The sequence below is a fragment of the Manis pentadactyla genome, chromosome 13, assembly GCF_030020395.1.
Source record: "Manis pentadactyla isolate mManPen7 chromosome 13, mManPen7.hap1, whole genome shotgun sequence".
Lineage (NCBI taxonomy): Eukaryota > Metazoa > Chordata > Mammalia > Pholidota > Manidae > Manis > Manis pentadactyla.
The window spans coordinates 32,663,779-32,679,349 of NC_080031.1; the positions used below are offsets into that span (position 1 = coordinate 32,663,779).

The following is a 15,571-nucleotide window of genomic DNA, read 5'->3' on the forward strand; positions in this document are numbered from 1 at the left end:
TCAGCTTATTCTCATTTGAAGTCCTATGCCACTAATTCTCAGCCACCCACCCAATGGATAGCTTGATGGCCAGAGTCCATTCCCCAGGCTAACCCTCTAGTCCTCTTAACAAGCTGCTGGCCGTCGGATCAAACCAGGGGCCGTAGGATAGAGAGGGGTGAATGTGAGAGCAGCAGACTCTATGCAAGAATACATGTATCTTAGCATGTTTCAGATTTCTTTTTATGCCAAATATTTCCCTTTTAAAATAACCTTTTTTTTACATTTATAGATTGTGTTATAGTTTACATATTTTTCACCATATTTTATTCATTTGATTTTAGAGGTGGCATGATTTAATGGAAAGAGTACAAGCTCAAATATCAGAGCTGCCGTGATGTATAAAATTTACCTGAGTCTCAGTTTCATCTATAAAACAACAATAAATATAAGATTGCTGGGAAAGTTAAATGAAAGCCTATGTAAACTATTTAGGTCTGCAACAGATACATAATCCCTCAATAAACATTCACTATTATTTCATGAAGTCTTTTAAAATAGATAATCGCAATAATGCAATGAAGTAAACAGGAAAGAAACTGTCCTCATTTTAGAGATACGAAAATTGGCCCAGAAAAGTTGTTCAAAATCACAGAACAAAAATGGAAACTCGTGTCCAGAATTGAATTCACTGCTTCCTAAAATCTTTTAGAAATTGAAAGTAGAAAATCAAAGTATGTGAATAGGAAGAAATAAATGCCAATTTCCAGATTTTTGTGTGTGTGCTGAATTGGAAAATGTTGTCAAACAATGGGTTTCTTCTACTTTACAAACAGAGACTTTATGATAGGTTTTCTCATAACTCGAAAGGAATAAAAAAGGACTGTTTGAAATTTGCAATTCATAATATTAAGGGATGGGCAAGTAATGAATCAATGGCAACATTCCAACAGGAAAGGCTGCAACATAGTAGCACTCCTGGCCAAGAAATTCAGAAATTCAGCCATATGGAAAGACTATTAAGTCTCCTCCTCTGTACTGTTCCAGATCCTTAAAGACTAATACAGTTATTTGAATTCAAGTTATTTTTGTTTATGTCTACTCTTTCCTTGCTTCTTTTCCTCTTATCTCAGTAAAATATTTTGTGCTATTTAAATGATATATTATCTTATGAAAACAAATATACTGTTCATCTTTATATTTATCACTGGCCTTATTCATTGTTAGCATTCCAAAAAAAAAAAAAAAAGAAATGTAGAATGAATGCATAACTGTTTAGCTTTGAGTGGATCAACCCGGTGCTAACTGCTTCATGAAATCCATTAACCTGTGTGTTTTCATGTGTCTTTTCTCTTATAGAAAGCAGAGATTGCTATTGCCCCTCTGACAATCACTTTGGTCCGAGAGGAGGTCATTGACTTCTCTAAGCCCTTCATGAGTTTGGGCATATCTATCATGATAAAAAAGCCTCAGAAATCCAAACCAGGAGTGTTTTCCTTCTTGGATCCTCTGGCCTATGAGATTTGGATGTGCATAGTCTTTGCCTACATTGGTGTCAGCGTGGTCTTGTTCCTAGTTAGCAGGTTTAGTCCGTATGAGTGGCACACAGAAGAGCCAGATGATGGAAAGGAGGGACCCAGCGACCAGCCTCCCAACGAGTTTGGCATCTTTAACAGCCTCTGGTTTTCCCTGGGTGCTTTCATGCAGCAAGGATGTGACATTTCACCCAGGTTAGTTTCAAAACTCTCAAGTTCCTCAGCAACTCCCCAGTAATCCTTAGGGTTGTGCAGAGCATCTTTTCTATGTGTTCTTTTCCTGGAGGCGGAGCACTACTTGGAACACAGAAAAAACTTGCAGTTCCCAAATTAACCTAAGTATATGCATAGCCAACTTCTCCAAGTTAGCACAAAACATAGATATATCATAAACACTAACTCTCCCAATGGAAGAGTAACATCTGCAGCTCATCAGAATGCACAGAAAATCACTTAGTATTTATATTTCCTTCAGTGGATTGACAGGTGGAAACTAAAACCCAAGTTGTAAAAATAGGAATTCATTTTCATTTTGTCTCCTCAAAATCAGCTGTTTTTGTTACTGTCGCTGTTCATTTTAAAAATTAGTTTTGAACTCAGATTACATCCCATGTAGCTTAAGGGAAATTTCTGCCGTTGAGTTACCTAAACCCTGGGTCAATACCGCAGGTACCAGCTGCACATTGTTCTACATAACAATACATAAACAAGAAGCAGCTGGCAGAGTCAGCAAGGTAAACACTCTTATCCATTTAATAGAGATGTTTTCCAGTATCTGTGGAGTCATGGCCCACTTCCTTTGGATTCCGCTAAGACGTTTTTCAGTTGATGTTGGCCAAAAATGCAGCCAGTCTCCTGTTGAAAGAAAAATACCAAATTTGTCCAATAGCAAAAGTAGCTAAATAGGACAAGCTAAGAATTAAACTTAAATAGTGACTTAGAGTCGCATCATAAGTATATGAATTCTTTGAAAGAAATGTATGCTTTCTTTAAAAAGACATATTGTAGCCACAGTACAATTTGTGTTCCTTAAGACCAAGGAAGACTATACATGTGCCTATATTCAAATTCCAGTAACATAGGAGTCTGAATCAATAACTCCCAATTAATGAAACAAAATCAAAGTCAATCAAGTAACGGTTTTTAAAGCCAGGATTAAGCAAATACTAAGTTAAAATCAACATGTGCTACTTTTGTAGCAATGGTTAAGAAGAAGCATTTAGAAATGCCATGGAAAATATGAAATTTTTCCTCACATTAAAAAAGTGTTTAAAAACGATTTGTCACAGGAGTTTTGAGTAGTCTGATGGTCCCCAGTGAGAGAGATCAAGTATGAAAGAGCCCTGAATGTTTTCTCCATCCCGTTCTCACTTTTCCTGTGCACTCACACTCACGCACACATCCTTGATAGCCAGGGAAAGGGTGCAAAGAGAACTTTTTTTTAGGTTTAGCATCTGTTTTAATGCTGTCACATGGCACGTTGCAAGTCATACACTTTGGGTCTTGTTGGCAGTGGCAGAGAGAACGTTATTTATACTAGTATGTAAAGATGCTTGAGGACATACATAGCTCATCCTCCACTCAGATCAAAAATGAAATATCAAACAAACAAGCAAAAATCCTCCACTAAGGTCACTTTGCGACCAGTCCTAGATCTCCATCTGGCCCAGACCCCTCCATCACACGTCCCATCCATCCTGGCGGGGCTCTGGCTGCAAGAAATACAAGTTGTGTCAGAAAGGCATCTACCAACTCGAGTCCAGTCTAAGACCTCTCCCATGGTTGAGATTTATTGTAATTTTTATGTACCACCAAAAGAGAACAACGCCACCAGTTAAACCGTGATACTCTTTTTATACATCATAGGCTAGATCCTGATTTCAGAGATGCTAGAATATGAGAGGGGAAGGCTGTCAATGAGTTTAAGTAGGCATTCCTCTTCTGCACCTGAAGGAAAGGCATTAAGCTCCCCACTGCTGCTGATTCAACAGTAAAAAAGACAAGTTTTCTATGTTTTCAGGGGCATTTATGTATACATGCAGTATAGCATAGAGGGCGTTCATTTATACAGAAAGGCTAGATCATTCTGGAGTAGACAGAACATGGAAATCATACTTGACCCCCATTATTTTAAATACGAATCGTGAATTGACGGCATTTCCTTCCTTGCTCTGCGCCGGTCAGAAAGGGCAGTGAGCCTCACCGTGTCCGTGTTCAGGTCCCTCTCAGGTCGCATCGTCGGAGGCGTGTGGTGGTTCTTCACTCTCATCATCATATCGTCTTACACTGCAAACCTCGCTGCTTTCCTGACGGTTGAGCGGATGGTCTCTCCCATAGAAAGTGCCGAAGACCTGGCCAAGCAAACGGAAATTGCCTATGGAACGCTGGATTCAGGGTCAACGAAAGAATTCTTCAGAGTAAGTTAAAGGAACAACTAACAAACGTTTATGATTTTGACACTTAGGCAGTTTTGCCAACAATTCTATTAGGGGCTCTAGCTACTGCAGATTTTGCAGACACAATGTTAACTGCTGTGTTTAATGTGAATACGCCTACTTGGATTTTATCTTATGACTTTAATTTGCAAAAACTGATCAGTTTATTCACATTGTGAGAGCACTTCCCTAGGGAAAAGGAACAACAGGAAGGTAATTAAAACAACTTTATAACATAATTTACCCCCAAAACCCCAATGTTGATAATGCTATGATACGGTATCTGGCAAGACTAGATTTATGTATGGGGCTAAGAACATCAAGCCAGCCCTCTTTTTTAAAGACTACATTTAACGTTCTGTATTTGAAACCCAAAACATTAATTGCAGATTGTATTACCTAGATGAGGTATATTATTCTATAAAATATTCCATAACAATGAACTTCAGTGCAATATATCGCCTTCTTACAAGATAATGGTAGCAAGAACTATTAAATTCTGCACCTTTGTAAGTAAGGCATTTATGGTATTTTGTGCTGATTTCTCTACTTTTGCAGATAAAACTGTGCAAAATGATATAATTGCATTTCACATATGGATATGATCCCTTTTGGCTTGCCATCAGGATGGCAGGTATTTGGAGGATATTTTTTGTTTGTTTTCTTTTTAATTGTTCCATATGAGGATAACTTTTTGATCAGTGATTTTCTTTTACTCTGGTTCTGTGTAAACCCAGACATGTACACTTGGTAATGTCTGATCAGAGACAAGGGTTCACTTGTGATTTCAGAACCAAAAAAAAAAAATTAAAAAATAGTCCAAAGACATTTTCATAAATATTTAACTAGGTAATAATGAAGACATGTTATGTTTAATTGCTTGAAGACTAGATATTTAATTGTTTTGAAGACAGGTATATTTCACAATTCCCTAAGATTTTGTGTAAAAATAACGATAGCCCTTTAAAGTAAGTTCATGCTTATATATTAACTTGGAGATTCCATTTTCATTTTAAGTATCATTTTCTCACTCAGCTTGAAAATTAAAAACAGAAAAATGTGCTACTTAGGCTAGGCTTAACCTTGATGTACTTGAATTTCAGTAAGATATTTCTCTTTTTAAAAAAGATTTGATTATAACACCCTTTTATACTACAGATGTTTACATAATACTGAATCAAGAATAAAGCACTCAAAAATTCTGTCAAGCCCATCACTGGGCATTGTTTGACAAACAAACCAGACAATGAACAATGTCCTTGTCAACAATTTGGAGCATTACTGGTTATGATACAACATAAAATTCATAAGTTAATTAAATATTTGTAGATTTTTTTCTAAAGTGTAATAATAAGTTATGACAATAGATTTTATTAATATCCTATGGATAAACTTAGTTGACCAAATTTTTAAAACTTAGTACACCCCAGTCTTTAAAGCTTAATAATAGAAAGATACTGCTATAATACATTTTAGCATAATTTCAGTACCTTGCTGGAAATCTGAAAATTTGTAACTGCTTCCACCCAAAAGTAAGCAAAATTTAGCCTAGAAACCATTACATATATGCATCAAAATAGAATACAAGTTTGTGCTGTCACTTGCATTTTACTGAAAAATGATGATTGATTTTTTTTTCGGGTAAATAAGCAAATATTTTCAGGCTCATCATTCCACCTCAGATGATCAAGGGAAAGCAATGTCATGTTGATTCTCTGAAAAAAAATTGAAAGTAACTTCACTGTAAAACTCTTTGGCATCAAGCACTCTGAAAATGTTTACTTCTAATCTTTTAAGAGTTTTTTTAAATGGTTCAGGTTCTAAAAACTGGTGAGGTAGTAACAGAATATATTGGTAAGCAATACAGGCACAAGAGAAACTGCTTGCTAGATTCACAGAGCCTTCCCTACAACCTGTGCAGTCAGCATGCCGTTTCCTTTCTCTCCCAGCCACGTCAGTTTTAAAATTGAAAGATTTTTGTAAGTATAGGTATTTATTGTTGCAGAACAGTCTGACCTCTAATGGGATAAGCAAATTTTCCCTGGCAGCACACTTTCAGGAATGCCTAAATTTGGGTTCTCTGATAAAAATCTCATTGCTTTTCTCCACCATATTCTCTCTCCTCTCCCATAGATGATGACCTGGTTTAAATAAACCATTTGTCTGATGGGTTGAGGAAACAGAATGTGAAGGGTATTTTTGTACTTGTCAAAAATGTTTTCTCAAAGGAACACAGTAATGGTACATCTATCAGCTCCACTAAACTGCCTCAGGCAGTGACCTGTACTCAGCACTTCAAAAAATGTCGCTTATCATCAACTGGAAAAAGAACTGGGCCATAGGGGAAAATTACATCCGAATTCAACTGTTGCCTTGTTTTCCCCCTGAAACTTATGTTTCCTGTCTGTACATCTTGTTAAGCATAAACAAAGAGGCATTTAAAGAACGTTTGTGCTTGTCACTTAATGACAGCCTGTTTAGGTACTTTCATATTATTATACTCCTGATTTGAACATACTGATTTTCATTTCAGTGCAGATTTTATCCTGTGCCTGTTTCAGTCATCAGTGAAATCATGAATGCATGAATAAGTTGGACTACTATCTCGGAGCTTACAGTATTACCAAATAGTGCATTGATGAGCTCTTATTAGAACATCAGTCTTGCTGTATAAGCTACTAGAAGTGGGAACTAAGTCACCTGATAACAATGAAAATATTACTATAATGCATGACATTTGTGCATGTTTCCTATTAAAAGCAGAAGTAGCAGAATAGTTCATTTTTCAGAAATTAAAAGGACAGCACATTTTTAAAACTCCAAAAATTATTTTAAATTAATAATACAGTGCTTTAAGTCAGATAGTTTCCCATACATTGAATTTCACAATAAAGATGGAACAAATCTGACATTAATTTTAATTAGTAACTTTTATGTTATCTTTGTTAACTACCTTGAGCACATTCACTCGCCAAACCTGATCTTTAAGTAGGTATCACAGTTGAACATTTTAAGGACTTAAAAATCCCATTATTACTAAATTTCTGAGCTTGCTGGGTCTGCAGAAACATCCTCATTTTAGCCTCTTTCACCACATTGTAAAGATTTGCTTGTCCTCATTCCTTAACAAACACAGTCTTGCAGTCACAGATAAGGCACAGGGATGTTACTCCCAGTCCTTGACCCCAGCCACCCTTTCCACCCTTTCACCATGTGGCTGTCATCTTATCTAAGTCATAACTCTTTAAATCAGAATAAGAATTTCTAAACATTAAAGGAGTGACAAACTGAGTAAATTTTTCCCCTAAAAAATTGTTTTCATCACTCCTTTATTTTCCACTGGGAATCGGTATCTTACAATTTCTACTTACCTAAGGCCTGCTAAGTATAGCACAACTATCCTATAGATTTCTCTTTCTTCTGAATTTTAAAGGAATTAATTTAACTTCTTTTGCACTTAAGGTATATGTAATTCAATATATTGAAACAAATATAGCAATAAGAATGAACTTCTAAAATATATCAGTGATCTAAAGATACTTTATTCCTTTAAAAAGGATTCATTTGTTTGAATATTATTTTGCATCCTATAGTTAAATTATCTTCATAATTACCCAGACCTAAAAATTTATTTTTTCCATTTTTCTATGTTAGTTTTGTTTAACTGTCCTCTGTACCTTTAATAAGATAATGAATAGTAAATGGAAAATTGCCAAGTAACTAGCATGATCCTTACTCTTAAAAAAACTCAGCAAAATTTTCAATGAAAGTAACACTCAGATTTTATTGCTTCTGTTGTCAACAGGATACATAATGAAGCACACAGTGCACATGGATCTCTATACCTTTTGGGTGTAACTCAAATCATCAGTATATTTTCAAAGTTGATTTTATGCCTAAAGGTTGCTGTTTACCAACACGTCACTAAAATGAAATTATCAGAATAGATATTTAAGGGTGATCTGTATCAAGTGATCCAGGGACTTCATAATTTTCACAAATTGGAATTCATCATAAAATGGAAGAGTTCTCTGGAAGAGAGCTTTATTTTTAGGGATAGTAGAGATGGAATGAATGAGACGGCCAAGCAGCCTTTCTTGTGGGTCCCACAGCTGAGGGTTATGAATCCAAACACTCCTCTGTCCTGGAATCACATAAAATCTTTGCCACTGAATTGTGTTGGTATGGAATTTCCTAATGTGAGGACTTCTATAGCAAGAAGTAAGCTGTGATTACCTAAACATACACACATCACAATCTCTATATCATGAGATAGTTTAAAGTCCTAATAACCTAAAAACATTTCAGAGGGCACTAAAAGATGTCTATTTCCCACCTTGATATTTACTATCATTTGAATATACATGTGAAATATCTGGGGTTGTTTTTGGTGTTTGAGTGTGCAAACCTCTTTATTGTGTGGTTTGTTCCATAGGTTTATTGATTACTAAATTCCCATCTTATGAAACCAAAATTTTGAATACCACTTTTATCAGTTTCTTTCTTTGTCCACCTGAATGGACAAATTTGCTTTTGCCCAAAAACGTATATTCTTAAGTTTGATATTCAAGATATTTCTTGATTATTGATTATTGAAGATCTTCTTGTTGGATTCTATATTCTGGTTAACAAAGGGAGGTCAATATAACTAAATACACATGCTTCTCAGGATTTGGCCTCATGCATAGATTTAAGTCTGAATGAAGTCTCCATTACTTTTAATTTGGATCCAGATGCAAAATTTCAGCATCTTGTTATTGAAAAAATGCAATTGCACCAGATAAAAGTCTGTGTGTATCATCATCTTGTCAAACATCAAACAGGATTCAGTCTTTCCTGTCTTATTAAATATATCCTTTGGGGATATTGAGTTCATTTGGATATGGGATATTTTCACATTTAAAATGGCTGTATGGATGAAAAAAATCTGATATGGATTGTAAATACCATCAAAAGGATCTGGGTAAGTTAAGTAGTAGGAGTAATGTAATAGAGACCAAATGGATAAAAATAAATGTTTCTTGCCTGAAGTCAGGGGAATAGAGAAACTAACTGTCCAAAATATAAAGCAGTGAAACAGAAAGTATTACTTCTCTTTAAAGTTTAATGTGTGTTCTATTTGGGAATTGGTTAGAAAAAGTCTGAAATTGTTTAGGTGGGCCTAGAGTTTGATTCTTAGGGCTATTAATCGTTCTTATCCAAGTGTTAGGGAGATTTGGTTCTTAAATGAGAGTGATTCCTCTTTCTCCTTTGGTGCTGGACTACTGTCTTGGTGCAGACATTTTGTATACATCTTATTAGAATGGTTTTCATTAAAACTTTGAAGCATGAAGAAAAGATAAAAATAAAACAATATAACAACTCTCCTTATAATTCTAGAACAGTATTAAAAGTTATTTTACGAAACTGAAATCAAATCTTACCTGCTCCTTTTCAAGTTTACCATGAATGTGATATAAAACATTGATTTGAAACGTTCAACTTGCTCTATGGCATTCTACATTTTAAAATATAATAAATTGTTCTTTAAGCAATTGAGTAACGTAATTATAACAAAAGGTACCAGCTTCTTCAAATATCACTTTTAAGCATCTGTCATTTTCAGTGATTTCCTTAAATAGTCGTAAAGGTCAGTTTTCTAACCGGAAAAGAAAATGTGTTTATGGCAAATTGGAGTTAGAGGGCAATGGAAAGGAACTAAAAGACTTGATCCTTGTCTTGGTTTGGTCAATATTAATATTTTGTTCCTTTCTTTCCTGTATTTAATTTTATTTTAATTTCCTCCAGAGATCAAAAATAGCAGTGTATGAAAAGATGTGGACCTACATGAGATCAGCAGAGCCGTCAGTGTTCACTAGGACTACAGCTGAGGGAGTAGCTCGTGTCCGCAAATCCAAGGGCAAATTTGCCTTTCTCCTGGAGTCCACTATGAATGAATACATTGAGCAGCGAAAGCCGTGTGACACGATGAAAGTGGGAGGAAATCTGGATTCGAAAGGCTATGGAGTAGCAACGCCCAAGGGTTCCTCATTAAGGTGGGTGGAATAGTATAACAATATAACATGTGTTGTTATAGTATTCCACCTTCCCTGATGTCCCTGAGAGAATTATTTTGTTTTGTGTGTGAACATGGTATGTTTTTTTGTTTTCTTTTTCTCCATTTCATAGTTTTTTTTTGGTCAACAATCAGGTGATTTTTTTTTTAATTTTAGAATAATCAATCATAGTTGACATATATCTTTTAAGGCCATATAAAAACCAAACTGGTTGAACACTAGCTGCTTCCAGTGGGCCTAAAATATGGGTAGCATATGCTTCTATATCTCATCAACTTTTGTTGGTCACTAAAATCTACACTTTCATTGTGTCGGTAATAATTCTACATTTTATCATTATTTTTTAAAATTATGCCTGTGAGTTTCTGAGTAAGAAGAAATCAACCTCTTCCTAGCAAAACACTTTTTTTTTCCATTTCAACATTTCATTTTTTATGGTGTCATTATATTTTAGATTAATCTTAGGTTGTGCTGGTGCTAACCTTGTAATCATATCTATTTATAAATGTAATCATCATCAGAGGGAACCTGGGCTCTGATTTTATGGTGCTTACTCAAGTCACACTCTCACCTGTTGCAAAGGGAGTATGGTGTAAGTAAGATCTGTAAAATTAGACCCAATGGTAATCCAAAGTGGTTCACACATAGACCCCCCAAATGTGATTCATAAGCAAAGCTTTACACATGTGGGTGATAATTCACATGTGTTACAAGTGAGACTTTCATTCTTAAGGAAATATTGGTAAAATCTGCCCTTTTCACCCTTTTGGTCCTGGACATAGAGAATTCACATGTTTATGTCCAGGAGGCAGAATTTCCTATTTTCCTTAAGCAATAAAGATTGTTGCTAAATTGCTGGGGCTGCAGAAAAACCGGAGTCAAAAGTAACAACTGACAAATTACTCTGGTCTCAGTGTTGTTTAGGAGAGATTCATACAAAGCACAGATTCAAGAAGGAATCAGAATCTTTGCTAAAGGACTTAACCAAGAACCTGGTCTTGAAAAATGATGTCTCTGGTAAGCCTTTGGAAAATGAAGGTAATGAGCCTCACACTATTGCCCAGTAGGCATGAAAATAATATAAGAATCATGTGATTGTCCTCATTGGTTCCAAAAAGGGAACTGCAGTGTGCGCTGGGGGGTGTGTTGTTTGGGGGCGGGGTTGAGACAGACATAAGAAACAAATACTGGTCCTGGAAAGGCTTTGTTAAACCAGTATTTTGTGTTTCCAAGCAGCATGGTAATTAGTGAGGGGTTTTATGATATGTTCAAATGGGATAATTTTAAATGGCGATAGAGCCAGTAAAGACAAATTTCAGAGTGAACTTTGGCAATTCTGAAATCAGGCTCATTTGAACATTCTTTCCACCTGAAACTGGAGAAATGTGCAGGGAGAAAGCCAAACAAATAAATTATCCATGATAAAATTTTACCCAAAAGGATTTCACTCATTTAGAAACTTAAACTGGCATCAGGATGTTTGGTCTTTGAGAGTATATTTTGTATGACACAATGTGAGAAATACGTTATTTCAGTGAGGCCAAGTAGCAAGTAAATCTCTACTGAAGCAGCAGTTATGGGAGTACTTTAGTGTAAATAATTTAAAAGAAATAGACAGGGAGAAAGCAATGGTGGTTGATATGTAGATCGGTGTTCAGACTATTGATAATATTCAATGGATGTCGCTTTTGCTCTTAATTAATTCTGTGTGGATGTAGCTTCCTTGTCCTCTGTCTTGTGTCTACTGATAAAGTCAAGTTCAGGAACTGAATTCGGCCCTCAGATACGGGTGCGCCTGACTCCAATTGATGGCAAGAGAGAGTTGCCTCTTAAATGTGCCACTTTGTCAAATCCACACTACAGGGATTGTTTGGGGAGATGCTGAAGGGCTTCATCTGTCTAGAACTGTATAATAATCAGCTATTGGCTTCCCCCTCTTTTCCTGTCCTTCCCTGGATCTTGTTAATGAGGCAATTGTTAAACTCAGCTTCCTGGATAGAGAATTTGTTTATGTGCTTTGTTTTATACATGCCACAATTTCCTGAGCAAGCTGGCCGCTGCATGCCAAAACCACAGTCATTTTGTCCTCTCTTTGAGAACACTGGAAGGGTGCTGAAGGCTAACCAGCATTCACCTTTCCCCCACCTTACCTCCCCCAACCCCAGTCCAGCTAAGCAGGAGGCTCATTAAGCTTAAATTCTTAACTGATTCGATTAGGATCTTTTGGTTTCAAAAGAGACAAACTAATATAGAGATGGACTAATAAATGTATAAATGATTTAGTTTGTGGAAGAAAATTCAAAATAATAGCATTCATCAGAGCAGGACCCAGAAGGTTTACATGCACAAGTGTTTTTGAAACTTTTCTGCTGTATTTGTTCAGTAGAGACTAAGTCTGTTTTCCTATAGGATTTTTTTTACCCAGGTCTTCAGGTTAGTAGTTCTGGACACAGTGAGACTTGTGTTTCATTGACATTAACTATTGCTTTCTCACAAACTCTGCGAGTCATTAGGCAACATGAGACAAAAAAACAGTAGTCTTTCCTTCTATGCAAGCTTAACCAGAGAATGCAGACAAATGACTAGCAATCTAACATTGATCTAGAGAGTTTTGAATTTCGGAACTTTGCTGTTTGGTCAAAATGTTTCAGAGTGTCACAGACAAAAAGAAGAATACGATACACAATCAGGATAGAAAGAACTCAGGACTTTAAAACAAATGCAACCAGGATCATCACAGACAGCATATCTGTGATTGGGGTAAAAACACACAACAGTGTTTATTGAGGAATTTTATTTCAAACTAGTGTTTGCTAGGCATATACAGTGAAATGTTAAAAACCACTGCTCTCGGTTTTTTAAAAAAAAGCTTTTTTTAAAAAAGTTTTCAGTTACAGAAGGCCAATAATTAAACTCAGAAATTATTGGTTTATTGGTACTTTGACATAGATTCTCCAATTTTTAGGTGATAGAATGATGCCAGGTATACTGATGCTGTTAAACTGAGCATCAATAGCTTCTAATATAAAAAAGGGAAGCAATTATAGGGAAATACACCTACAAACTATAAATATCAATGAGTGAAAGAAGTTAAATCCTACTGGCATTGTTATTTATTCCTCAAAGTTACCTTTAAAATAACTTTAAGCTCTTACTGTGAAATAAAAAGGTAAAGTCTCTTCTTTTATAGAAGTTCTCAACTACCTCCATACCTTGATATTTCTCTTGAATCTTCTTTACATATGCACAATGCTATTTATGCTACTCTCAGTGTCAAGGCCTTCCTTCTGATGGCTTCACCAATGGCAACCCAAAACATTTATGAAAGCCTTTCTCTGGCTGAGAGATTTTTAAAGGCATTTAAAATATATATATCTTAGATGGCATTGCAATGGAATGTAAAGTTTAAATGAAAGGCAAAGTATGTTTATTTTCACCTTATTATAAACACTATCAATGGTACTATAGTGTGGATACCTACTATAGTATAGTATTTATTGTATAATAAAGTGTATACTTTACTATTAAAATACTATCTTTACTAAATTATATTATACTAGCTACTATATTCTCAACTTTACTATGCAATAAATAAAACTGATTAAGTTTGGCTAGAGTGAACCATACTTTAACTGATACAGATTTACTGACTATTAAATAGTTGTTAGATGAGAATATCCCCTTTAAAGATATTCATAGCATCTAGAATCTGTAAGTGCCTCCAGGGAACAAAGCAGTGCATCATATCTGAAGACTTTCCAGCCTTTGTAAGGATTTGTATACTTGACCCTAATGTTTGAAGCCAAAAGAAAACAACTACGTCTCCTATAATTCCCATTCAAATTTTGCCTTCTCTAAAGATGTTTGTGGAACCGTGCCTAAAATAAGACAAATGTTCTGTCACAAAAAGAAAAAAAGAAAGAAAGAAATGATGTTTCAAAAGAAAACAGTTCCAAAAGAGCTTGATTAGTAGTTGAGATCTGGAAAAAATGAGGCCCAGTTGGACTTCTTGATGCCCAGTTGCAAGAACTCATGGCAACAAGAACTGGTCCTTTGAAACCAGGCACATCATGCTTAGTTTACAACAGGCAACTCAGAGCCCCACAGCAATAGCATGGCAGGGGGAGGAAGTACTAATAATGGGAATTTAAAAAGCACTTCATTGCACTTTCTCTTTCACCATTTAACACACCACTGACCTGGTCAGACACTTGGCCCAAAAGTTTGTATCAGGGTAGAGAGAGTTCTCGCTACGAGAAGTTGTTCTTCCACTCTGGAAGGTTTGTTAGGGCAGACGTATTAAACTTAATATTCAAATTCATTTTTGAAAAATATATCACTCTTAAGGAAGCACTTTCCAATTTAAAATTTGTGAGACATATTTAGTCATCACTTTAGGTGTATTTGGAAGTTTTTGAAAGGAGTTTGCTGAATGCTGTGTGTGTGTGATTAAAGTCAATAGTCTACTTTTGATGTTAATAACCAGTCAGCTGTTAGTGCTTAATGTAGATGCTAGAAACACATAAAGGTACAGAAATTTAAAGCAAGGACTTATTATTACTGCACAACACTTGCCTCAAGTAAATAAACTTTACACTTATTTTCTGGAAATGAGTTGCCGTAGGTCAGTGCACAAATACTTCTTAGAATTTTAACTATTAGAGGTATGTTTTTGCTTATGAATATTCTTCATTTTTCTTAGTGCCATATTAAAAGATGCTACAGATTATTTCATTTTTGTGATCCCATTATGTTTTAGAATATAGTTTGTGGGCTAGGGATTAGAAAACACATACACAAAAAACAATTGCACCTCTCAGTATACACAAACACACACAAATCCCCCTGGTTGTGATATGCTTGAAACACCCAATTTGCTATTACAGATACTGATATTTATTGTGGGTACCAAGTATTTTGCATTCACAAACAGAAATGTCACATGGGAAGCATATCAATGCTCCGTGTGTCCTAGGGGAAAATAATCCCCTTTAGAATCCATACACTGTTACCTTCCCTTCTAGATGTTGAATACAGTAGGAAGCATAAAATTTTCCACTGCCATTTGAAAATTCTAGATTTTTCAGTTAGCTCTTTATTACAATTAAAGGATGTTTGAAATTACAGCTCCCCTTTGAAGAGGAAAGAAACTCTGTGTTTTTCTGCATTTCTTTAAGATTCACCAGGCACTATGCAATTTTGACACTCTTCCTGCTAGGAAAAAAAATACATGATTTGCCTTCTTTTACTTGCCAGTTCATTCAGTAGATGGCCGCTGGGTTTCAACTGAGAACCTAAAAGGTGCTTTTCAAGTCGGTCACCCTGGGATGTTTCCTGGCTGCCATAGGTAACACCAGTTTGGAAAGTTTCTAAATTCAATGCTTAGCTGCGTGCTCCTTGGCACTACACTTAGAAGCTGTATGTTAGTAAGCTGCTTGAGAAAATGGGTGATTTGTGGCCATTTTAGTTTCTACCACTTCAAAGAGAACTGAACTTAACACGATAAAACTGCTACTAAAGAAATGTCACAGTTTAAGCCTTCACAACCTGACTTGATGAAAGATCT

At 35.6% G+C, this 15,571-nt stretch overlaps 1 protein-coding gene across 6 annotated transcripts in view; it reads left to right on the top strand.

Annotated features, from left to right (window-relative positions):
- Positions 1-15,571, top strand: part of GRIA4 (glutamate ionotropic receptor AMPA type subunit 4) — a 413,780-nt gene that overhangs the window by 364,390 nt on the left and 33,819 nt on the right. For all 6 annotated transcript variants that reach the window (XM_057491184.1, XM_057491182.1, XM_057491183.1 and 3 more), the window contains exons 12-14: positions 1,339-1,709; positions 3,733-3,931; positions 9,737-9,984. In XM_057491184.1, coding sequence (XP_057347167.1) covers positions 1,339-1,709; positions 3,733-3,931; positions 9,737-9,984 — 818 coding nt within the window. The remainder of the gene's footprint in view (positions 1-1,338; positions 1,710-3,732; positions 3,932-9,736; positions 9,985-15,571) is intronic.